Source organism: Andrena cerasifolii, chromosome 3 (genome assembly GCF_050908995.1).
Source record: "Andrena cerasifolii isolate SP2316 chromosome 3, iyAndCera1_principal, whole genome shotgun sequence".
NCBI classification, from domain to species: Eukaryota; Metazoa; Arthropoda; class Insecta; order Hymenoptera; family Andrenidae; genus Andrena; species Andrena cerasifolii.
The window spans coordinates 17869230-17894135 of NC_135120.1; the positions used below are offsets into that span (position 1 = coordinate 17869230).

General features: G+C 40.8%; 3 protein-coding genes across 6 annotated transcripts; 2 read left to right on the top strand and 1 right to left on the bottom strand.

The window, feature by feature from the left end:
• Nucleotides 1-350: 350 nt before the first annotated feature.
• LOC143367316 (putative cytochrome P450 301a1, mitochondrial) lies at nt 351-17593 on the top strand. Of its 3 annotated transcripts, none has more exons than XM_076808981.1 (13): nt 351-615; nt 1666-1871; nt 3173-3419; nt 6170-6286; nt 6436-6512; nt 8532-8727; nt 8812-8971; nt 9049-9218; nt 10253-10331; nt 10546-10743; nt 13211-13314; nt 17197-17387; nt 17456-17593. In XM_076808981.1, the coding sequence occupies exons 2-12, from the start codon at nt 1673-1675 to the stop codon at nt 17198-17200; spliced, it is 1551 nt and encodes a 516-aa protein (XP_076665096.1). In that variant the 5' UTR covers nt 351-615; nt 1666-1672; the 3' UTR covers nt 17201-17387; nt 17456-17593. The 3 variants fall into 3 exon arrangements, with proteins under 3 accessions (XP_076665096.1, XP_076665094.1, XP_076665095.1); XM_076808979.1 differs by lacking the exons at nt 17197-17387; nt 17456-17593 and adding exons at nt 15350-15628; nt 15751-15880; XM_076808980.1 differs by lacking the exons at nt 17197-17387; nt 17456-17593 and adding an exon at nt 15350-15705.
• Cyp301a1 (Probable cytochrome P450 301a1, mitochondrial) lies at nt 13284-17462 on the bottom strand. The gene is made up of 11 exons (XM_076808978.1): nt 17320-17462; nt 16518-16594; nt 15771-16149; nt 15338-15454; nt 15190-15266; nt 14895-15096; nt 14426-14588; nt 14176-14345; nt 14010-14088; nt 13695-13898; nt 13284-13570 (listed from the first exon to the last, which is right to left on the bottom strand). The coding sequence occupies exons 2-11, from the start codon at nt 16591-16593 to the stop codon at nt 13463-13465; spliced, it is 1575 nt and encodes a 524-aa protein (XP_076665093.1). The 5' UTR covers nt 16594; nt 17320-17462; the 3' UTR covers nt 13284-13462.
• Nucleotides 17594-20597: 3004 nt separating the features above from the next.
• On the top strand, nt 20598-24862 carry LOC143367314 (uncharacterized). Of its 2 annotated transcripts, none has more exons than XM_076808976.1 (3): nt 20598-20868; nt 21156-21336; nt 21773-24862. In XM_076808976.1, exons 1-3 carry the CDS (start codon nt 20809-20811, stop codon nt 23671-23673), a joined length of 2142 nt encoding a protein of 713 aa, XP_076665091.1. In that variant the 5' UTR covers nt 20598-20808; the 3' UTR covers nt 23674-24862. The 2 variants fall into 2 exon arrangements, with proteins under 2 accessions (XP_076665091.1, XP_076665092.1); XM_076808977.1 differs by having other exon boundaries at nt 20599-20868; nt 21791-24862.
• The last annotated feature ends 44 nt before the right edge of the window (nt 24863-24906 follow it).

A 24906-nucleotide genomic window follows, 5' to 3' on the forward strand; every position in this document is an offset into this window, starting at 1 on the left:
CATCACGTGGTACATACAAGGTGACCAATAATCGACGCCCAAGCAGCGATCTGCCAATGAGGATTGCGTATGAAATATGCAATAGGAATACATCGAAAGGGAAAATTCAAAGGATATGTACCTAGCTTTTTAATTACAGTTATTTGTACTTTATTTTAATGGGATTTCTTTACTGTGTAGAATACGAGTTCGATTGTAATCGATGACTTTTCCCTTCCCGTTTTCCTTCCCGTCCCCCCTCACCTAGACTTGCTCCTCCCCCGAGATCAGTTACTCGTTTGAATACTGTCAAATAGTTTGCGGGAACGGTTGAAGAATAAAAAGACAGCTCTGGTCCTGATCTAGAGTGTTCTCACTCGGGCGCGATTCGTGGTGCACAGTGTGCGTTTGCACGAAACTGTCAATCAATTTACCAGCATCGCAACTCTACAAAATTCCAAGTTTCCAAGTAGACAATACATTATTTAAATCGAGCTGTATGTTAACATACAGTTACTAAATATAGTAGCGTCAGTGATTGTGACAGTATGCGAGTGCATTCGTGCTTTTTAAGAGTAAATATTCTTGAAGAATAATAACGTATCGACTTTCGGTTTTGCGGTGAACTCGATTTCGGTAAGTATATATATCGATAGTTTATATCATAGAAATGCGTTAGAAGGTTTTCGATCGAAATAAGGTTAATACTTGTAGTCACTTGGTGCTTCGTTTGCGATCGTTAACGATGTTAAATTAAGGTAATTAGATCTTGAAAATGACTGGAGAAGTGGTAATTATTTTGAGATCGAAGATGGTTGAGTCAAATCTTTGCCAGAGTGACATTATATTATTTTTAGGTATCTTTGATAACGATTCGATTAAATTTCAAGTCAATCCGTTCGATGTAGAAATAAAAAAACTCGAATTAGGCGCAAACCTTATTTCTGCTTCGATTAAAACAAATTTTATCGTCCTTTGAATCTATTTTACATTTAATAAAATTATTATCAAAAAGTTGCTTTAATACTTGCCTGCCTACGCGCAACTGCGTCTCTACAATCCTGCCTTAGATTTGGGAAAGTTTATGTTAGAAAGTTCGAAGGTATTATCTGGCCACTTTTTATGACAACCGTAGAATACAAGCTATAAAAGTGTCACTGTTACCACTTCAAACGCCATTGAATTGTCAGAGCTATAAGACGGAATAGTTCTCGACCCGTTTTTCTTCAACTCGTAGAAAAATAAAAGACACCCGTTTGAAGTAGTTTAACAGAATTCAATCATCTTTAGGAAATTAAATTTGAACCCTGATATATTCTCGCGCCCTTTTTGAACTTCGCAAAGCTCGTTGGCGCGAAATTTTCAAACGAGTAGATCGCTTTTGGGAACTAAGGAATTTCTGCTTCCCATATCCTAACACTTTTTTTTATCAAAGAAAATAAAATTTTTATCAAAACAACAATTATTGTTCCTTAGCTTCACCTAAAAAGGCTTCCACGTTTTTCTAATTGTAGCTTCAGATCCGTTAAGACCAGTATAATAATTGCGAGTGAATTAGATACCCTTCGTGCAATTTATCCGCGGCAAATAAAACCAAAAGGTAGTAATTGAATGAAATTACTGAAACGACAGTTCCAAGCGTGATTTTCTCCTCACGAATTCCTTCCAATTTTCTTCATGTTTCAGAATAAAAATGAGCTTGTTAAAAAGGAAACTTGCCAGATCGTTGGCACACGGTATCAAACGGTCGAGCAACATTCTCAGAACTTTAGAAACGCTAGCGACGGAAGTGGAAGAACAGGATTGGCCTCAATATCGTCCATATTCCGAAATTCCTGGACCAAAACCCATTCCTTTATTGGGCAACACGTGGCGATTTCTACCATTCATAGGTACGATATAATTTGAATTCCGACCGTAAAAATTGTTCTAATTAGAAGACATAATTTCAGCGCACTGGTTCGGTCTATTAAATAATTAAATAAAAGCTATTTTGCAATTTTCAGAATAATTCTCAAAATTGATAAGAATCTTGATAAATTTCGCAAAATTGTAAAATAGCTTTTATTTAATTATTTAATAGACTGAACCAGTGCGCCGAAATCGTCTCTTCTAATTCATAGGTATCTTTCACCCGATACCCGCAATAAGTTATTTTTATTACATCTCTCATTTGCATAGGGGCACGAGGAAGAATTCTTCAAGTTTAAATTTAAAAATAAATTCGCGGAAGCTAAGCCATGACCTTCAATGACTTTTGACCTTTTACATGCTGCATATTTATTGTTAATTATATGATGATTTAAATGCCGAAGCAGTTCTTATCAGACTTAAGGGGACCTTCCGGTTTAGAGCCCCAAAAAATAGGTGATACTTAGGAATTAATTAAAGGAAAACTACTATACATAATTTAATGGGACTTGTTGCATTGTATTAAGGATGTCTTAAGCTACAGAAATATATTTTTTGTTTTATAATTAATCATTGCAGACGGCACTGGGGAGTCGTTAAAGTCAAGACGTCAAAAAATTGATCCAAATCGGTGGGACCTGTATCTCCAAAAGTTATTATCCGATTCGACTGAAACTTTTTTCATTTTGAAGAATATATTTCTGGCTGGGGGGAGAACCAGAAAGAAATACAAAAATTGAAAATTTATAATTTTCAAAGGCGTTGAAAGGACGAAACATATAGGGGGAAAGTGATTTCAAACTTCAACTGTCGTTATTTTGTTAAAAAATATAACTTTTGGATATACAGGTCCCACCATTTTGAGAACACTGTTTCGATAAAAACGCGTTTAAAGTTTTACGTGAGTGCCGAGTGGCCGGGTGTTACCCATGAATTTGCCGCTACTCAAATGCCTGTAACTTCGAGAATTTTACGTATTTCAATCAATCCTTTTAAACACGTATTCCTAAAAGGTCGAACCTTCGAAAAATGAAATAAAAAAAATCGACTTTTAGACCGAAACCTCCTATTAAATCGGTCACAATATCTTACACGTACTAATTTGCTATTTGGTCTGCTTTGTCACAATGAGAAACTGTAGCAATGTACTATCCTTCCTACATCTTCTTTGCATACAAACTTCTATGTGCGGTTCTGCCTCCAAGAAGAATAGAAAGTTTGGATCTAATAACGAACACGCCCGGCGGCGATTGACACAGAAATTTGGGACCATTTTTTGCAGGTGATTTCAAGATTCAGGCAGTGGACCAGGTGTCGAGGCGATTATACGAGGAGTACGGTGACATCGTGAAAATGGGGGGCCTGCTCGGCAGACCGGACATGGTATTCATCTATGACGCGAACGAAATCGAGCGAATCTTCAGGCAGGAGGAGAGGATGCCTTACAGACCCTCCATGCCATCCCTCAATTACTACAAGCATGTGCTCCGAAAGGAGTTCTTTCGAGAAAGTGCCGGCGTGATCGCTGTGTAAGCTCCAAACGCGTAATCTTGCTATTAATCTTTCAATCAGGATGGAACCACTTACGGGTGGTTCAGATATTGTAGTAATCAAGTCAGGGCCCGATCTAGCTCTTCCGCCGCTCTGGCCACGCATGATATTTACCGCCGCTAATAATTTAATTATAGATAATTATTTTAAAATATAATTTCTAACAGTGAGTGACATTTTTCGTAGGTATTGGTTGAATAACAAAAGCCTTTTGTTTTATCAAAAATTTAATATTCATAAATCACCAATTAACCAATTTTGCCACCCCCCCCTTCTCCCCCTAGATGGGGCCCTGGGTCAGATACATATAAGTGTGTAAGTTTCAAGCTACTTTGCCAATTTAAGTTTGATATTCTATAACTTGCTTGGCGCTTGAAATTTTATCCTGAATCTTCAACTATCTTCTATATGTACGAAGTGTGTATTTCAGAAACATATTCGAAGAAAAAAATATATCGTTTAAGTGCCGCAAGTTGCCAGTGTTAAAGTTTGCATTTTTTAAATATTATTTCTAATATTTAGTTGGTTTATAAAAAGGTAGACGCACATTTTGCAGGGAGTGGTTTAAAGAGTAGCGTAACATTTTTTTATTACAATCTGATGTATCGGGAGATCTACGTTCTACGTGTCCCATGTCACGGGTTTCGGACGATGTGTGCCAAGAGACAAGATAATAATATTCATGTATGCTGAAACCGAACAACCAGTGCCCATCACATAAATTCTCCTATGTACTAAGGCACTGTTTCCCTATTTAGTATCGAATGAATGTATAAGTACAATTTTTGGGGACTGGCGGATTAATGCAGCAATGATTGCGCCCTGAGGCGCCCATAGTTCTACCACACATATTTGCTGATTTTAATGGTTAAATATTGAATTAGTCAAGCGTGCAAAAGTATTACTTCACCTTTCGCTCGGCAAGCTAGCGGAGTAGCAAATATTTGCATATTGAATATCGTATCAAAGATCTCTGAGTGGTCTTGAAGTGTGTTAGACTCTCGCTATCCTTTTGTTTCCAGATACTATTCACCGCGAAGTATTGCCATTGCGATAAATTTTTGGGAGCGACAAATTTAGGGGGAAGCAAATTTCGAGGAGCGGGAAATTTCGGGAGCGACAAATTCTGGGGGCGACCAATTTTGGGGAGCGGCAAATTTCAGGAGCGACAAATTTTGGGGGCGACCAATTTTGGGGAGCGGCAAATTTTTGGGAGCGATACATTTGGGGGGCGCAAATTTTAGGAAGCGGCAAATTTGGGAGAGCAACAAATCTTGAGCGGAAAAGATTGGGAAAGTTTTAAACACAGAGGCTTGAGGCAACTTTAAAAACAATTCACATCTTTTTCACATGGCTAATTTAATTAGCAATAATTCTGAAATTGTCTCGACTCTTTTAAATTAAAATATTTCATGATATTTCGCGGAAAGGGCGGCAGACACTTCTTAGCCAGGGTGCGCCAAATCTCCAAATTCATCTCCAGTCATTTCAATCCTCCTCAAAACAGTTTGAACAATCAAATCGCAATAATTCAGCGAGTAAAAAGATTCATGTCTCCAGTGATATTCATTGCCAAACACAAGGGAATGAAATTCGCGGGTGGTTTTGCCTGAACCTAAAATGACGGTGCATCGCGTTACACATGCGATGCACGTGGTATCATTTCGAAAGTAAATCTTGCGCAAGCCTATATGGGTGCGCGCTACGCTTCACTTCCTGCACAGCAACTTCGGTTGCAAATGCACCCACGACCGGCTTCCTTTTCTGATATTTCACCGCTGAAAATGTTCGTCGAAGTCCTATTTTGGTGTCGTAACGCTATTAGCGTTTCTTCTTACGCGGTGCATTTGTGGGAGGCGATTAAGACACTGGTATCTAGCAACGAAAGGATAGATGAGCGTTGCGTTGCGATACTACTTAGCTGGTTGCTTATGATTATTATAGTAATCAGAGAAGTGGTTCTCCTTCTGCGCGAGTGTTGCCAAACAATTACAGCGCAATTGCCGATCGAATAAGGTCGTCTCGTAAAAAAAACAAGTAACAGTTGCGTAGCGTCTTGATTTGTATATATACACGCCCGGCTCGCCCGTATACAGATGATAAGGGCTGAAAATGATCTTTTCGTTGTTGCCATTTTTTAAAATAAATTCAAACGAAATATTACTAGTTGTGCTACAAATATTTTAAGCTACGAATATATAAAGAAAAATTCAGAGTAAGGTAATCAGAAAGCTGAAATAAATTTATAATAAATAAGGGGTGCAATTTGGCAAGTTCGCTTAGGGCGCAAAAAAGGCTCCAGACGAGCCTGCATAGGGTAGATCCCATTTACTGTCAGTGTCCCTATTACTACCACTTCATTTATTTCACTTAAGAAAAACGTAACATATAAAGAATAGTATAAAGAGTGTACTATAATAATAAGAAAAACAGTCCCAATTTTGTGATAAATTCTTTTTTACACTATTCTTTATACGTTGCGTGTTTATTAAGTAAAATAAATGAAGTGGCAGTAATAGGGACGCTGGCAGTAATTGGGACATTTACCCTAGGTAGTATTGAACGATATTCATTCCTGTTTTCCCACGTCTGTCCCGCAAAGTAGATTGAAATACACCTTAATGTCCCAACGCTGCTCTTCTCACTCCCATCGATTACCAAAGAAACTTCTCAAGTGAGAACACGTAGGAGACCCAAGCTTTTTTCCTAACGAAAACGGTTGTTGCAGGCACGGGGAGAATTGGTACAACTTTCGCGCGAAGGTGCAACAGGTAATGCTGCAACCGCGCACAGCGAGAATGTACATCGGCGCTATCGAGGAGGCGAGCTTGGCATTCCGACAAAGGTTCGCCGGCGAATAGCCCATCTGAAATCTAAACGTCTCGCGTCTCTTAACTCATCGGGTTTTTCGAACCTTTCACTCTTTCCGCGGTGCCCTTATTTCTCTCGACTCCCCGGGCACCGCCTTGCTGACGCAATCTCGTTCCTTTCCAGAGTGGCGAAAATACGGGACGAGAACGACGAAGTGCCCGACGACTTCCTTAACGAGATTCATAAGTGGTCTCTGGAATGTGAGTAGAAAATCGATGATCTCTGGAAGCGATTTTATTGACAAGGCTAATACGCGGATCTTCTTCTTCTTCTTCTTCTCTACATGTATAAAATGAAAACGTCTGTCTCCCAGTTCCCTTATAACGCAGGAACTAATAGACCAGAGGCGGATTCAGGAGCCTTTTTTTTAATTATTTTTACAAGATTTAAAATTTGCTTGTAATTTATATTTTAATATCTCTATATGATACTATAGCCTAAATAATTAAATTCACATTAATTATCTATATATAAAATATATATTTTTCTATTTTATTACTCTTGGGGAGGGGGGGCGACCGCCCCTATCGCCCCCCTCTGGATCTGCCTTTGTAATAGACCAATTTCGATGCGGCTTTTTTACCGTATAGTACAATTCTTGGAGATAGTTTTAGGCTATATAGCATCTCGATATTACTAAATGGGACCGAGTGTAAGCGAAGCAATAAGCGAAATAGTGAACAAACAGTCAGACGCCTACGTCATGAAGTATATCGAAGTAAGCACTGCGCAATAATTAATGGAGGCGCCAGCTAATTTTAAAACACTGATGCTGTTGTTACAGATACATATACCACTGTGACGGCCGAGAAAGTAAGCCATTTTTAAGAATTTTTTCAGGAATAATTTACAGTTTTCATCTGAAACCTTGTTTTACCTATCTTTAGTAGGTACAATGTCTTAAGAGATTATAAAAAAGTGAGTAGAAAAACATGCATAAATTTTAATATATTAATTAATCTTCTAGACCCCCTCACGCGCGCTGGTAGAATGTGTAACTATGGAACAGCAAGGTACAAAATGAATATTCATTTTTTTTTTATAAACTATATGAATGTAGTTTCCGTTGCACGTACGGATTCTATGATCGAAAAGAAAGTTTTTTAAATGCGCTCGAAAAACTGTCCATCTAATTCGCGGCTTTTCGAAACTTTTCTTCCAAAGAGCTATTCCTCGTCTATGATGCGTCAGCCGATTTTGTTTGAATTTTCGAAATTTTAACATTAAATATTTCGAAAACTATTCGACATATGCCGTTGAAATTCAGTATACATTGTTTTTGCAAGGTTATCGACAAATGCTGTAATTTTTCAGAGAATCGGTGAAACTAAATTTTTCATGTATTCGTTTTGACGTGGAATAGCTCCAAAGCGCACGTTTTTGCACATGTTTTTCTATTCAATGTTTTCGTACAGTTTCTTAAGACATTGTGATAAAGGTAGGTAATAAAATTTTTCTATGAAAACTGTAAATTATTCCTGAAAAAAATTTCTTACGAATGGCTTACTTTTCCAGGCCGTCACAGTGGTGTTCCCCTTTAAGCTGGTATACGTATACCTACTTGAATACTCGAGTACCTAGCTGAGCGAGCGCAGTCAAGTATGAATATTTACATAAGTGGATCGGGCACTTAGGTGCTAAAGTGTTTGGGTACATATTATGATAAGCATACAATCGAACGCTCTTATACTCAAGTACCCCTAAGTAGCTATCGGACTATTCATCTATTCGTATATTCCACTTCCCAGCGGTCTAGTATCGTAAGTCTATCGGTAAGCGAGTCCCGAATTACTGTGTCGATTGAAGCCAGTGGCGCACTCAGGATTTCATTTTGGGGAAACCGAATTGAATTGATAGAAATATTTTTAATGCAAATTCAATCAAGTTCATTAGGTGATTATAAAATTTATTTAAAGAATAAAATCCAGTTTTCTTTTCTTTCTACAAAGCCCTCTATTTTATGGTACTAGGGACCCTTGGATCTCCAATGGGTGCGCCATTGATCGAAGCAGTCTTGTCGAATTTGTTTCCTAATTCCCAGGTGTACCTGGTCGCATAATGATACCAACGGTACATCCGAGGCATTAGCATACACTCCTTGAGGGAACTGTACTCCACAATCTCACGATCTCGCGGCGAATGGGCATTACTATGTGTGCGAAGGCTTTCAAGGGAATTTCGAACAGGAATAAAGTATTCTTTTCAAATCTCTCACACAGCCATTGCCCGCGTAGCGCTGGACGTTCGACTGGGTTGCCTGGACGACAACGCGAACGTAGAAACGCAGAAGTTAATCGACGCTGTCTGCACGTTCTTCCTGAATGTTGGCGTGCTAGAACTAAAGATCCCTTTTTGGAGGTTCTTCAATACACCCACGTGGCTGCAGTACGTGGACGCTCTGGATACCATCGTAAGGTGGAATAACACTAACGGAACATCAGCTGTAACTCATCGATATTGAGAAGCAAAAGGGGATGCATGAAGTTTATTATTTTTCAGCATAACTTCGAAGTATACGACCGCTGCTTTTTCAAGGATAAGGGAACCAGTAAACTCGGGCAAGGAACCATCCCTTCTAGAGAGAGTCCTAGCCCTGGAAAATGACACCAAGATGGCCACGATACTCTCCCTTGATTTATTCTTAGTTGGCATTGATACTGTACGTGCCTTCCTAGTAATTGTAATTTCACCAAAAGCTTCAGAGCCACTGGCTGCATTTCATCGCTTTACTTGCAGACTTCCAACGCGGTGGCGTCGGTACTGTATCAATTGGCATTGCACCCGGATAAGCAGGACCTCGTTTACAAAGAAATCTCCGATGTGCTTCCAAACGAAGACATGCAGCTCGAAGGGAAACACTTGGACCGGTTCAAGTACCTGAAGGCGTGCGTTAAAGAAACTTTGAGGTTCGCGCGTTAACTCCTAATACCTAGTCCTAATCTTCTACGTGAAACTGGCTGACCCGTTACCCGGCTTCACCCGGGAATTATTTATAATGTTTCCAAAATAAAAAAGCCTAAAAGAATAAGTAGCCTGTAATCTAATCTAGGACGTATGCAATGTACAGTGGTCTGGGTTATATCCATGCTTTTTTCCCCGGATCATCGGGAAAGACCTACCCACCCCACAGTTTTGCTTACTCGGTGCGAGCGAGGGCCTTAGGTCCCGGGTAGACCGCTCGTTGACTGCCGAGAGCAATAGAACCGTTGGTTCAGGTAAAATACTCAGTAGAGAAAAAATAAAATTGTCATGTTTTTGATAAATGTTCATGAAAGTATTACTAATGGATTTTTTAGGATTTCCCAATGAAAATGAGTTCAAGTATGGAGAGATTCGGTCCATTTTTAGTGAACGTCACTGCGTTGACTAAATGTTGTGATTCACACACTGGAAAGTGTCTGCTTTTTAAAATTATTACACACTATGTAATAATGCAGAAGAGAATTTAAATGGAGAATATCAACGACTTCACCAAATTGTAAAGTGTTTGCTGAAGATTGCTTAAATGCAGCCTCGTTTTCGTCGACATAAACTCACCAATCCATCGGTAATACCCCCATCAAAGTGTAATCAGTGATATGAAAATTTTCATATTCAATACTGAATCTCAATTCGCCGTCGACCGAGGGTCTCCCGCTGGTGCGCTATTTCGCTCACTCTCGGTCTACGTCGTTTAGCCTCCTTGTCAGACGGTTCGAGCGAGGGTCCTGACAAGGGTCAGTTTATTAGGCGCAAACTACTTCCCCCGTCCCGGTTTATGGAGAATTCCCCGGGCCCGAATCTTTCTCGATAATCCGGGGACCACTGTACATTGAAAATTTCACTGAAGTCCGCTGAGTCGTTTAGGCGCGACAGAAGGGAATTCAACAAACAGACGTTTCACTTTTATATATTAGTAGGGATTAGTCATTCAGTATTAATTCTCTTCTTTTGTTATTAGAATGTATCCAGTCGTTATCGGCAACGGACGCTGCATGACCAAAGACACAGTAATTAGTGGATACCGCGTACCTAAAGGGGTAAGAAGCCTCTGCTTTCCTTTAGCTTTAAGACCGACGCGCATTGTGACGAAGCGCCGCAGAGCGAAGAGAAAGGTTTATAAACAATTGATTCTCGTGGCGCGGCGACAATTAATTAATTATTATTAAATTCTCTGCATCGCCTTTCAACGACTCGTCTGTTACCGGTATGTAAATACTTCTTGCTACGATTATGTTTCGCTTGCTCAACCAGGTACAGGTGGTCTTTCAACATTACGTGATAAGTAATCTTGACAAGTACTTTCCGCGGAGCAAGGAGTTCCTCCCAGAGAGATGGCTGCAGAGCGGCGGCGTGAGCCACAGTTTCGCGTCCCTTCCTTTCGGCTACGGGAGGAGGATGTGTCTCGGGCGACGATTCGCCGAACTCGAGATACTTGTCGTCATTAGCAAGGTAATAAACCGCGCGCCCGTAATTACGCACCTCTAACTCACTGCCTAAGTGCCCGCTGACGCTAACAGGACCATTAAAATTCAAATGGAGTATATTCAGATCTCTGGATTCATTTCTCATATTGTAGAGAGAGAGATTGTTATTTCCCTAATTGTGTCTTTAATTCCTTGGTGAAACTTGACGGGAATTTTCATATTCTTATACGCTGCGGGTATAAAAACTAAAATTGCACCTATTTGTGATTCGCCCAACACGCAGGCTTACTGCGTTCTCCTGCAAAAAAAATAAGACTGCTAAACGAAGAGTACTGTGATCCGTATGGTCAGGAGAATTTCTCCACGGGTTCAGAACACTTTTCCCCGAAGAAAAACTGCGCTCAATTAAAATAATAGATGTAACCGATAATGGCGCGAAAGAGAAACCGTCGACGTTTTCGCAGATTTACCGTTCTAGATACTTGAACGGCAGTCCTTGTTAGTTTGTCAGCGGTTACAGTGAATGCCCAAGAACAATAAATGTCCAATCCAGGCGGCCAGGCCACCGCTCTTTATTACAGGACACGGTACAGCTCCTCGGGGTGCCATTAATCCGGCACTTTTATGTCGCTGTAATCCTTACGGTTATTACCCGAGTAACTAGGAACCCCGGCATACCTGCGTCCTGACTTTACTTCGTTTTAATGCGACAAAGAGGAATTCTTAAAAGATTGCTTGCAAGGGAAGCTAGGGATCCTGGAAATTCAGAAAATTATTTATCTCAAGAACGGTGAGAGATATCGAAGATAAGCTTAAAAAAAGTTACATCTATTTTCTGTATCTACTAAATTGCATAAAATAATTATCGACTAGATTGGTGGTGGGGCTGACTTGAAAAGTATAGATTTTTTCGATAATTATTTTTACGCCGTTTTGTAGATATATAAAAAAAATGCGACTTTTGCTTAAACTTCTTTTCGATATCTCTCACCGTTCTCGAGATATGCCACGAAAAGGAAAATTCTACACTTTTTCCAGGGGTGATTTCAACCCTTAAAACCGCAGTATGGTTCCAACAAAAAATATGTTTGTGTAACGGATGAACTACTCTACTTGCACACAAAGTTGCACAATTTTCTGAATCATCGGGTTCCTTAACTTCCCTTGTTAGATCGGTGTATGTACTACTACCATGCATGGAAATTTGTTGAGAGTCCAGATAATTAGTGTTTTACAGTAACTTAAATTTTAAATACTAATATTTTCTTGCACGACAGAAGGAACCTTATGCAAATGAAATTCAATATTTAATAGAACTTGAATAGGGATGCAATTTTATTGGAGAACAATATTGTGCCATCTAGAATCCCTCCAGGGTAAATTCTTCTATTTCGCCATTTGTATTGTTTCCATTATTGCACTCTGCCTGAAAATTTAACGAGCGTACGACAGTAAAAGTAAACAGCTCTCCGAAGTGGGTATATCACGGTAGGTAGGGGGTTTCCCTCGCCGTTTATTGCTCGCGCTGTTTATACCCTCCGCCGGAACTTTGAATATCGGTAATTCCAGAAATTCGGGACCTCGGAATTGTCCCTTGGATTCCCCGTAATTTTTACCTGCGAGGAACAATGCATTGTCCGAAGCACCTGCTTCCGGAGGTAGACTAACATCAAGCCCTCAAGAAATGCAATTCCAATTCTGTTTTTATCACTGTATTCTCTGATAAATTATCTTTTTAAATTTCTCAGTAAATAATATAGAGAGTTGGTAATTACTGTAATTTAGCAACTTTATACCATCTCTGAAAGATCGAGATCAAATTTTCTGTAAAAAGAATTTGAGTGAAAAGGTATGTAATTCGGATAGGAAGGAATTTAGAGTGAGTTCCACGTGTGCGCAGCAGAGATGTAGAGAGAGAGAGAGAGTGGTGGGGGTTCGTGTCGCAACTGCAACAAGCCGCGACAAATAATCAAAGATGATTGCGGCAGGTAGTCGGTCATGGACATCTGTGATAACACATCCGGCAAGACACGATAGATTCATTGAAAGAGGTATTAAACGCCACTTTCTTAGTCTTCTTTTAGTGTCAGCAAAGAAAATCATTCTTAAGTTCAGTAGACTACGTTACTCTGCTTTCTACCTTTTTTACCGCAGAACTTTCACCTTTACGTTTATTTATTACTACACGGAGACCCATTGACTATAGAGGTCACGGTGAACGGAAATGCTAATAATGCAATGATGGAAGAGCGTGAAAAGTACTTTGAGATATGAGTCACGATTTTTTATATTTCTCTGCGTGCATGTTACTTATGTGTGATTACATAACTCCCATTCATCTCTTCTGATGTAATATTTGTTACGTTATTGTGTATAATTTTTATTTATAGTGGGTAGAAGGAAGTAATGCTTTATCTACGAAGGCAATAAATTATAGTTTATTTCTATTTACAGTATTCATGTTTCTTAAGAATGAGAACACTCTGTTCCAGATTTTGCAACGCTACAGGCTAGAATATCATCACGAGAAGCTGGAATATCACATCAACCCTATGTACACACCTAAAGGACCTTTGAATTTAAAATTCATTGATAGGTAATAGCTCTTGAAATATCTTACGCTATTTATTTCTATATGTAGGACAATAAAGAAGTAAACTTATGGTCACTGCGTTCATTTACAAATTTCTTTCACAATCTTTGCTTGCTGTAAATAAAATAAAGCATAATCTACAATATCTTGGTTATCTTGGCAGTACTTTGAACTTGAGTTCTCCATCGGGGGCGTACATAAATGTTACTTTATAATTCAACGGCTGATGATGGTACTCCAGCTTGTAAGATCGTATCAGCTGAAAGTTGAGGGGAAAGACATTAGCTTACAAAGCCATAAACACGAGCCGTTTACTCTTTTTGTCGAAAATCAATTTCTACCAAAATTCAGGCTAAAAGATATGTACGTGTAAAGAAACACACCTTCGCAAGTAGTACTTGGATTTCCAGGTCAGCGAATCTTCTACCTAAACACATGCGTGCGCCGTGGCCGTAAGGTAATGATGCAAATGGATGCAGTGTCTCGTTCTCCGACTGTTTAAGCCATCTCGTTGGTTTAAATGTTTTGGCGTCCGTTACATATTCCTCCATATTTCCTGTTACAACCGTCGGAAATACAACTTGCACCTGTAACGTGCAATGTTTATCTTACAACTCATAAATTGAAATTTCTGTTAAATTTGTAGAAAGAGTGATTTAGAAATATAGAAATACTGTCATTGAAAATTCGTTACTTACTCCTTTTGGTACTTTATAGCCACAAATCACAGTGTCACTTTGTAGAGTTCTACCATTTCCAATGACCGTAGAATATACTCTAAAATATAAGATTACACGTTACTCTTCCATTATTCAACTGTTCAATGTGCGTTATGTATTTAAGTATAGTTGTAAGCTATTATACCTGAAAACCTCACGAATGAAGGCTTTCATATAAACTGCTCGATCGAGATGGCTTGTTGTAAGAGGAACAGATGGATCGGGAAGAATCTTTACAAGTTCTCGATAAATCTTTTCCTGCTCTTCAGGTCTAGTAGCTAGTTGATACAGTATCGAACAAACAGCCATTGAAATCTGTAAAATAATTTCGCAAAATAATCAGAATCTCTAAGTTACATTAAAAGGAGCTATTTATTACTATTCTGCCTGTGTACCGTGTCTATTCCAACCAGAATTAAGTCCAACGCGAGTATGTATGCCATTTTGGGATCAGTTTCCTTGGCTAAAATTCTTTCCACCAAAGACAAGTCGTATTCATTGGCAACCTGCTTGGTTTTGAGTCTCTCTATTGCCGCGTCGATGTACTTCATGCACACCCTGAAAAGGATAGAAATTTTATTTCAAACGCATCTTTCAATTTCTATACAAATTGTAGACACTTAAGGGAGCTCCATACTTTGACGGACGATAAATGAGGCGCTCTATTTGAAGCATTACCTATAACTTCGGATATAACCACTATTTTTGCATACAAATTTTTTTCATATTCTCTAAAGATTGATAAATAAAGCCACGAAGCTGGAAGTAAATATATGTAATGGTTTTGATTTAAAAAAAATTCCCAAATAGCGCGCTCCTTTTCAGGCAAGGTCACACTAGGGAGACTCCTTAAGAATAACTTACTCGATGAAATAGTTCATGTTGCGAACATATCTTGTCCAAAGAGGGGTGGGTATGTATCTCCAAAAAGGAGCTTTCAGTTCAAGCACAGCCACATTTCTCAAAGCAAACTTTGCTGCGTCAATGATCTTCTGGGGTTCTGAATCCAGCGCTAGAGTGCCTCCCAGGCATCCCAATCTCACGTCAAGTGCAACTCTCCCTATACCTATACAATCAACAGAACGTATGAGTTTCCCCTTCAATTTAACTTTCAAAACCCTGCAGCTACATAAAACCAGAAACTTGAATGTATACCAACACTCTAAAGCCCATTTGTGTATCTCGTTGTCGAAGTCCCCTGGCAACTCCCCATCAGCTCCTTTAATTTCTTGAATCCTAGAAAAAAATTACTGATCACCTCATCTTAAGAAACATACACATCCAAGTAAAACGCGTTATTAAATCACCTCTCTATGAAGTCACAGGTGACCACTTCAATGGGTGTTATATACTTCCTCACTGTTTGCGGCTGAAGAACAGGTTTCTGGACTCTCGTACGAAATTCTCGCCAAGGTTCGCCGTGTCTAGTAACACAAATGCAAATATTAGATTATGTCACCGGTGGGACACGTGCTACCTCTTTCTCTTCAGTGTTTACTCCACGTTTGAGGATCAAGGGGAGCCACTTAATTATGAATTCGTTAGTGTAGTAAGAAGAAGGTGACGAGTTTAATGGACATTACACCTGATAGCCCGAGGTGACTTCCTCTTTAATCTACCAACGTACAAATACTACTTATAACAATTAATTAATTTACTGAGTAGAAGATCTATCTTTGTAAAGCTACTTTATAGACCCAAATTTCTTTTCTACACACAGGCATTGCCCTTTCTACGTACACTCCAACGACGCCAGGCAAGCTCCCAAAGAAGTCCTTCCTGACTTCGCTCTTGTAATGCACCAAGCAGGGCATCGACGGTCGAAAGGGTGTTGATCCCTCCTGCCTGTAGATCTTCTCGATCTCGTCGGCGTCGTAAACGAACAGCAGGTCTGGCCGACCTATCAGACCAGTCAGGCGAACGATTTTCCCGTACTCGTCGTGGAACATCTGCGAGACTTTGGCAGTGTCAGAGATTTGGTACTGGCCTATCACTGGAAGCAGGCGCCAGGTGTTCCCGAGGAACGGGATGGGCCGTGGTCCGGGTATATCCTCGTACGGCCTCGCCTGGATCGAGACATCTTGATCGACAGTGCAATCCTTCGTCGAGGTCACTGCACCTGCACGTGATATAAAATGGAAACCAGGCGTAGCGCATCCTGAATTCGCGATTAAGCTGGATCGCTTGGATCGCACTTTCTTATACGTCGCTTGAGATTGTTAGAAGCTTAAGTACTCGAATGAGGTAGCCACCGATTAGATTATGTAAGCTGAATATTTCGCTAAGTTTTTTCTATGTTTAGTGTACCCTGATTACCTTGAGCAATGTAATTTCAGACCCATTAGAGCCCAGTGCTCGTTTAAAAAGACATCAGTGAGCGTTGGTGGGTAGTGATTAGTGTAGAGTAGGTAATGACGTAGTTGGTAAAGCATACTGTTATTGTACAAGGAAAGAATTTCTTTTTTTTTTGTAGTAAATAATTATTACCAGAGCAGAGAGCTCGTCGAACAGCTTGATTTCGTGGGAGACGTCGTTTCAAATTAAACTGCAACTGCTGATTCATTCTGCAATTATAATTAATAATTAGAAATAACGTATGGTATGTTAATGTATAAAGCAGAAAGTTTATGTTTGTGTGTTTGTCTGCCGCCTAAAAACTTTCGAACGGTAAACTCTTGGATCACCTCCTTCAGCTCGTTAGCTAATCCAAATGAATGTGACTAGTTTCGCCGAAAAAACAAAAAAAAATTTCTATGTTTAGAAAATTTTTGAAATTTAGTTTTTTTTAAAAATCAGAATCTAAATTCCGGGCGAAGTTGAGTAGTAAATGTATAGATCTTAGACATACCGTAAGTACTAATAACATTTTGAACGAATCTTTACTCGTTGAATACATGTATAACGTTCTTATTATATCATTCCCTTTGAGAACGTTGAACGCAAATCCCGCTTTCACCTTTATATTTCGCAATGTTTCGCCATGTATTTCTTTTTGGAATTTGAGGGAACCGTCCCCACTGAATACCTTATAAACCTCCGAATGAATATTAACTAGAACAGTTATATCCGAAAGCAACAGTATTTCTCTATGAAATTTGAACCGCGCAAAATTCTTCTAGCTCACTATGCATTTCACACGTAACACTAAAATATTCATTTTTCGCAGTTGATGGGTTTCGATGAAGATTTCCAGAAGGGAATACACGGTACACAGGTATGTTCGCCGGTTATCCTCGTGTCCCGCTACCCACTAATCCCCAGCAATTACAAGCGTCGCGGGGACCCTTACCTGGAGGCGCGCTGGAACACTCGACGGTCTCCTTTTCTTCGCCTACGCGTGTCCCGTTATCGGGCAAGGTACTTGGCTGGCGGTAACGCTCGCGAACCTTTATGATACTAAACGACTCTAATGTTACGCTCGTCAGTCTTCTTTAGCATCTGTCAGCGAAGGGAAAGCGAAACTGCGGATCAACCCACTACTTAGATCGCGATGCACTCCCTCAAGAAGACTCCTCAAAGAATAGAGCACGGTAACCGAAGTTACGGCGGGTCCCCCACCTTCATCTCACCCCTTCCCGCCGGTTCAGCGGGCCGAATTCTTTATTCCACGAAGTACTTAACCGGGGGACGCGAGGAAGAGTATCTGTCGACGATCGGCGATGCCTGACGAGTCACTTTCACATGGAGAGTGTGCTCGAGTTCTGGTTCTTGTGGACTTTCTTCGCGGGATGGTTGTAAAGCATGATAAACGCTGTGTACAGAAGCGGGCACCGTACTCCTGCACAGTGGAAATTTATTACTATAATATAGGGATGAAGGGGAGGAAATGGGTTCTGAGAAAGGAAGAAACTAAGATGTATGAATTTATTTATTGAATCGTTTGGAAATGTAGTCTTCCCTGTGAGATTGCATTTCTCCTTGGGAAGGGAGACTCCTTTCTTCCACTCCAGAGTCGACCTTCTCTGGAGCGCGGTGGGAGGAGAATTTAATTCCAATTTAGTAGGGCAACTGCCCAGAGCGGCAAACTTTGAGGCGGCAAAATTGGTTAATTGGTAATTCATGAATATTAATTTTTTTACAAAACAAAAGGCTTTTGTTATTCAACAAACATCTACAAAAAAATGTCACTGTCAGAAATTATATTTTAAAATAATTATAATTAAATATAAAGGGCGGCAAGAATCATTTTTGCCCAGAGCGGCGGAAGAGTTAGATTGGGCGGTTAATGGGCAGTGGCGGATTTAAGGAAAAAGGCCCAGGTGGCGAACGTTCTGAGGGAGTCATATTTTGGGGAAAATGAAGATGTAGTTTACTAAAAACGGGCTAAGTGTAGTAGTACAGGAAAAAATATAGTGTTTGGATGAAATCATAACTTCTTTTCCGAAGATGGGACCCTTGGGGACCTTCTCGGCCCAGGCGGCAACTGCTCATCGGCCGCCCGTTACATTCAGCCCCTGCTAATGGGAAGCTTAGGGTTAAAGATGTACTATTACCCGGTCCTTAGCAATTTGCTGATAAGCAAATTCAGACTCGGATGTAAATTTAATATTTTATGTGTAGACGTAAAAGTGTGACCCAAAAATGAGGCCCTGTTTCGCCTCTTCTTGGTCCTACGATTTTCGAACTGAAGTTTATGGCAAACGATAGCTTATGATGAGACATCAATTACACGAAATTTTCAAATGAGGTGACAATTAGTTTCTGAGATATGGGAGGTAAGAGAAGTGAAACGGACTTTTATGTCAGTCCGATAATTAACGAATTGTTCCATGAGATTTTGCTGACTGCTAACAACGAATTTGAACTTAGATTTTCCCAATTCATAACATTTATTGCGAGAATGTCGCTAATTCAGAGCCACTTAGCGGCCACGGGCGTAAGTAAACGTGTATATTGACATTCTATCAATCAGAATACACGGCTTCCACACAATTGAAAATAATTATTGTTAAAACCATAAATATTGCTTTAATTACGAAAATTCATTTTATAACTTTTTGCGTTACGAATATTAGGCCAAAGTTTTATGAAAATTAGAATACTTTTTGACATACGATTGTTTAAATTATCAGACTGACATAAAAGTTAACGAATTTTCAGTTCATTGACCTACCATATCTCAGAAACTAATTGTCACCTAATCGTGAGGTATCGTTTGGCATAAAATTCAGTTCCAAAATCGTGGGACCAAGAAGTTGCGATTTCTTGGGTCACTCTCTAGTTTTCGTCGATATTTCGGTTCAGTGTAATTCTCGAGTATTTGAATGTTTAGTGCCAATGACAATGAAATATCCGCTACAAATCTTCGAGTCCCCGCGAAGGCAAGCAGGTAGACGCTTTGGGGGATTTATTATCCTTCGCATTGCCGGCAATCTTAATACAAATGGCAATGTCGGTGACCGTGATTATCCTTACGGTGCCGTAACAATCCTTACAATACCGTAACAATTGCCTCGCTTCCCCGACGCCTCTCGAATTTTCTGGAAAATTTTCTGCATCAACTGCGATTTAAGCACATTGAATTTTTCCTCCTGTCTTTCAGAGTAACGCACATTTTTTTGCAAAATTGAGTTAGTAGCAATAGTGTATTCTAATAGGCTGTACTAATCATATAAAATAGGGAAAAATAATTTGTTCTCAATGTGAGTTAGTCCGTTTTTGCTCTCGAGGCCTCAATTACCTGTAATAATATAGCTCATATAGAAAATGAAAGAAAATGGAAAATCTACGTCAACATAAAATTATTTACGAAATAATTTATTTTTTATTTTCTACTTGCTGGGAAAAATTTTCCTATAAATCTTCCATGCTAAGGAATATTTAATCGATTGCCACGTAAACTTACATGTGCTCAAATAAGCAAAATAGTATTTATTAACAGTGATATAGGTGTTAACTTGCTGTCTCATTTTGCATCACCTCGAATATCATTCACATCTTAAAACTGTCAACACGTGAAGCTACTTCTCACTATTAAAAAAGTTCTCACGACTCATCAACACTTTCAAAATATTTACACTTGATAGAGTAATCGAAGTGATTCAAAGTACCTCGAAGCCAGTGACGGATTTAAGAAAGAAGGCCCAGGTGAAAAACGTTGAGGGGCCCATTTTTCGGGAAACTAAACCAGTAGTTTACTGAAAACTGGCTCATTGTAATAATACAGAAAAAGAATATAGTTCTGATAAAATCATAATTCTTTTTCAGGATGGGGCCCTGGTGGGACTTTCCGAGCAGGGGCCCAGGTGGCAACTGCTCATAAGCCGCCCTGTTAAATCCGCACACTGCTCGAAGCTTACAACTATGTTCCACCGTTTAATACATCCTCGAACGTGATGCAAAGCGTTCCGAGACAGGAGTCCCTTATTAATTCCAACGTAATCGAAGAAGGCAGAAAAACAGCGCAGCTAAATTTTCAAATAATCGAACCGCAGCGGTCCTTCCGTTTCCAGGAACGCTCCTTGTCGCGAAGACTACCACCACTTCCGGAGACCTGCGAGCCGAGGAGTAGGAGGTGGTTGGCCCTCCAGGCAAATATATTAAGGGGTGCCGGAGGGATGCATGACTCATTCGTAGTAGACAAATGTCAGGGCACGTTACAGACACGACCTGTGTCTCGGTTACTCTTCGAACGCCAACATGACTGCGACAGTCTGACCGACCCCGTTTAGAAGTACGCGTTTAAGAAACATCGTCCGTTTAAAAGTTTTAACAAGTATAGCCCAGCGCGTGCATTACGGTCCTTCGTGCATTTCGGTGGTGATAAAATACGATAGAAATGGCTGTGTCGACTATGTGGATTAGAAACAACATGCTGTTCTCTCCTACTGATCAACTTGTAAGTGTTAATATAGATCATGGTGTTAATTCAGAATTGCTTTTCTTCTCGTTAGAGTTTGTGGAATATGTAGTAGCGGCGTTTGTTGGTTCTCCAGTATTTTTTTAATTATTGTTGCCATTGGAATGTTAATTATTCTTGGAGGAATTCTGCAATTACACGAGCAGCTTTGAATTTTCGATAGATTGGAGATGAGGAGGAAAGATAAACAATAATATTGTGCCTTTTTTGTGTAAGAGTTCTGTAGACCGAATACAAGAACCATGTGTACTGTTTTTGTTTAATAGGACAGACAACTGACGGAGGCAGAGTTGAAGGTTCAGCGATCTATTCTGAAACTCTCCATTCCTGACTGGTACATGAACAAACGCTCGAATCCGCCGAAGATATTGAACAATGTCACGCCGATCGAGTCCCGACCATCGTCCTGGAAAAGCTTCGAAAATAAGAAGCATTCCACACTCTCAGGTATGTTTATTTTATTTAACTTTAGAATTCTATGTTGTGATAGAACAGTGTTTCCCAAGCTTTTTTTGAGTCGCGATCCCCTTTCATAATATTCAAGTAACCTGCAACCCCCTTCCCCATATAAGATAATGTAAAGAAAACACATTAAAAATAATTTATTTATTTCACGGAATATTACAAAAATTCCTAAACTTAATTAGAGTTTAACCCACTTATAACACACCCTAAACATTTCGTAATCGACAGCGCATCCGTTCGCCGAAGTCGAAATAGGTATTTCAGAATATAATTCTAAGTTAATAAAGTTAGTAATATTAAAAAAAAAAAGCGTGACGACCCGCAAGAAAACACTTGTTTTTGCAAGAACTACTCTTTTTTTCTATTAAGCCACCACTCGTAGAAGATTTTGTATTTCATTATATTAAAGAACTAATAGATCTCTATCCAATTTCAGACACACTTCCACACGCCGAACCAGCAACTATTACTCCTGAAGAGAACTCCATCAATGGAGTCTCCAAGATCTCGAAGCAGAAGTCGCCGGAAGCCAAGCATGAGAAGTCCCCTTCGAAGTCATCGTCACCGAAGGTGGAAGTATTCGACACGACGCTCCCCAAGGTGAAGCTGTCGACGAACATCAGCAGAACCTTCCCCAAGATGTCGCCCTCGAGGAAGATCCAAAACATAAACCTCGTTTTTCCACCTGCGCCGCCAATAAAGCATTCCAGCGCCGTCGTCGAAGATATCAAGTGCGAAGTAGTCGCGTCAGAAGACCAATCAATTAACGATAACACGAAGACTGACAACGATATGGCCAAGGACCACACCCCCCCAAAGACTTCCACGCAGACGACCAAAGACAGCGATTTTCAATTCTCAAATATCATGGACACGCCTTCGAGAACGCCGTACATAAAAGGGGACTTCAAGGTGCCTGCTGCTTCCACCCCTAGGTTCACTCCGGCCAATCTGACCATCCTCGAGGAGGCACCGAAACTGAAGAAAGTCCCATCGCGAAACATCCTCGAGAAGTTTAGTATTTTTGAGGAAAAATCGACTAGTTTCCCGCAGACTTCTCCGGAGGTTGCGCCCAGGCCAAGGAGGTTGTCGAAGAGCCTCTTGGAGAAGGCGTCGTTCTTCGAGGACAGTTCAAAGTTGAAGCATGTATCCTTGCGTTCCGAGACGTCCAGTATATCGAGCAATTGTGTGAGCTCGTATTTGGAGAGGAACATGCGCTCGATCGATCCGATCTTCTTCGAGAAGGACAACGCGCTTCTGGGGATCCCGAAATCCAGCACCTTGATCCGCGAGATCGTGACCAAGCTCGAGGTCTCTGGGAACGGAGTCTCCACTCCGGAGAAGAAGTCGACTTTGGAGTGGAAGAGAAGCATCGCCTCTGTCCAAGAGAGGAAATCCGAACTGGAGGCGAAGCGTGCAGCTCCAATCGTCCAGGCGAAGAAGCCCAAGCTGCCTCTAGAGCCCAATACGCAGTCGCCGTGCTCGAGGTTCATGAATTCAAGGAGGAAGTCCGTGGACCTGGAGCACGTGGTGAGGAGCAAGCTAGCAGGCCGAGTGAACACCGTGGTTCAAGGGATCATTGAAGCGCTGACAGAGAAGGTGAGCAAGCCGTCTGTTCCACGGCAGATCGAGGTCGCGGGGGTGAATCAGAGCTTCGTGAAGCAGCTGGTGAACGCGCTGGAGAACGGAGAAGAGACCCCTGTGATCGGCATGTCGAGCAGGAAGGACTCGACGACGGAGGAAGACAGCTGCAGCGAGTCCTGCGCCACCACGACCTCGCTGAAGGACACCGACAGCAACAGCGACTCTGAGCAAAGGTCGGCCATCCTCAGAAGCGACGACGAGAGCTTGGCCTCCGATTCCACGGACACAGCGACCACCAAGGGGTCACAGAGCGATCGGAAGCCTGAACCGGAGGAGGACTCCGTCTACTGGATACCCGTGTCCAGGTGCAAGCTGCCTCGAAGCAGCTCCCTGCTCAGTATCATGTCCAGATTGTCCGGTAATGGGCAATCACCCTGCGTCAGTCCCATCAGAAGCGACAGCGAAGCGGAGAGCTCGCAGATGCCCGAACGAGGAGGAACCTTTAAAAAGACCAACAACGCTCTATCCAGGAAGCTGTTCAGGATTGACGAGACCACCGTCATCGACTCAGGCTACTCCGATAGGTCGGACAAATCCACCTGTGGATTCGTCACGAACAGCACCTGGTCAGAGGACTCCCAAAACGACTCCACCCTGGAGAACAGGGCCACCAGGGTCAAGAGATCTTCGAGGCCCAGGCCGTCCATTGGCCACACCTTCCGCATCTCCTGTTGAAGAAGGTAGATACTTATCGTGGATGCTTTGGCGCGCAGTGAGAATTTCTGGACCGTCGAGCGCTTGAATGATTGTAGTGTACAGAATGCAGGTTTAGGAAGAAATGTAATCTAAGAGTAATAGCTAGCCGAAGCTAGATTATTATATTAATAGACCCTCTGATAGGTCATCGACTACTTTACACGCTCATTCTTTACAATTATTTCTTCTTCCGCATTCGGGTTTATCGTTGGCATGCTGATACTTAAAGAACCTTTTGTTAACTTGTGCGTTATTAGTTGTTAATCACAAGCGTCCGAATACGTGGAATTTAGTGAGTTATCAAGTGCCTTTCGTTTCAATAACTCTTGAAACAGGATGTTCGTACTCTCTCGAGTAAGGGGTACCTCTCTTCCAGCACTTGATTTTTATCCGAATTTGAGAATCGTAGAATAGTTCGTCCTTGACATTCGACCGCCAGTTATTTTGAAACTTTTTAATGAAACTTCGCCTCTGATCTTTGTATTGCGAGAGAATGCAACTGAGGGAGACCTTTGTGATATTAGATCGACACTATCATGTGATAATTCGCTCGAGTACAATTGCCTCGGGGAACGCCTTTCTATTTCTTACTCTACGTGCGATCGTTAGCTATCCTTTAAGTGTTATTTGAATAAGATTGTACATTTGGTTCATTAGAGTCTAGCTGTTTTAATGTAAATGTATGGTAATTGAGGCCCACTTCGCACGATTGCCATTGGGTCCGCAAGCGTTCCTATTCATAGTGTTTTGTGAATATGGTTTAGAGCAAAGCGATGCTTCCGCCGTAGACCATATTCAGGAAAGTAATGCCAACCGTGTGAAGCGGGCCCACTCGTTGCTGGGCATTAGCATTAGAGCAGTTAGAAGTCAGAATTAAAGGAACCAGGTGTATTGGATAACGCTTCCTGCGCAGAAAATGGCGAACCAAACGCGTTGAATGTTGCAGCGCACGGTTCTCCTTGAACGCGATGCATCGTTTGAACAAATTCTGACGAAAATTTGTACATTGTAAATTGTGATATTATTCTTCAACGATGGAATATTAAGGCGTCACGCTTACCGCTCGCCTTCTAACGGAATTTAGAATTACATAGCGTGAATGTATACTTCGTTATTGTACATTGATTTTATAGAAGTAAGCGCATTAAAAGCAATTTCAGCAATGGAACCTGTGGATCGGTGTATTCTTTAATGTTACTTGACTAGACTGAG

Coding starts and splice junctions, on each gene's coding strand:
- LOC143367316 (XM_076808979.1), top strand. CDS start 1,673: ATGAGCTTGTTAAAAAGGAAACTTGCCAGATCGTTGGCACACGGTATC. Junction 10,332..10,545: donor GATACCGCGTACCTAAAGGG/GTAAGAAGCCTC, acceptor TTGCTCAACCAG/GTACAGGTGGTCTTTCAACA. Junction 10,744..13,210: donor TACTTGTCGTCATTAGCAAG/GTAATAAACCGC, acceptor ACTCTGTTCCAG/ATTTTGCAACGCTACAGGCT.
- Cyp301a1 (XM_076808978.1), bottom strand. CDS start 16,593: ATGAATCAGCAGTTGCAGTTTAATTTGAAACGACGTCTCCCACGAAAT. Junction 16,150..16,517: donor TCGACGAGCTCTCTGCTCTG/GTAATAATTATT, acceptor TATCACGTGCAG/GTGCAGTGACCTCGACGAAG. Junction 14,089..14,175: donor TTCATTCGTGAGGTTTTCAG/GTATAATAGCTT, acceptor CTTATATTTTAG/AGTATATTCTACGGTCATTG.
- LOC143367314 (XM_076808976.1), top strand. CDS start 20,809: ATGGCTGTGTCGACTATGTGGATTAGAAACAACATGCTGTTCTCTCCT. Junction 20,869..21,155: donor TCTCTCCTACTGATCAACTT/GTAAGTGTTAAT, acceptor TTTGTTTAATAG/GACAGACAACTGACGGAGGC. Junction 21,337..21,772: donor GAAGCATTCCACACTCTCAG/GTATGTTTATTT, acceptor AAGAACTAATAG/ATCTCTATCCAATTTCAGAC.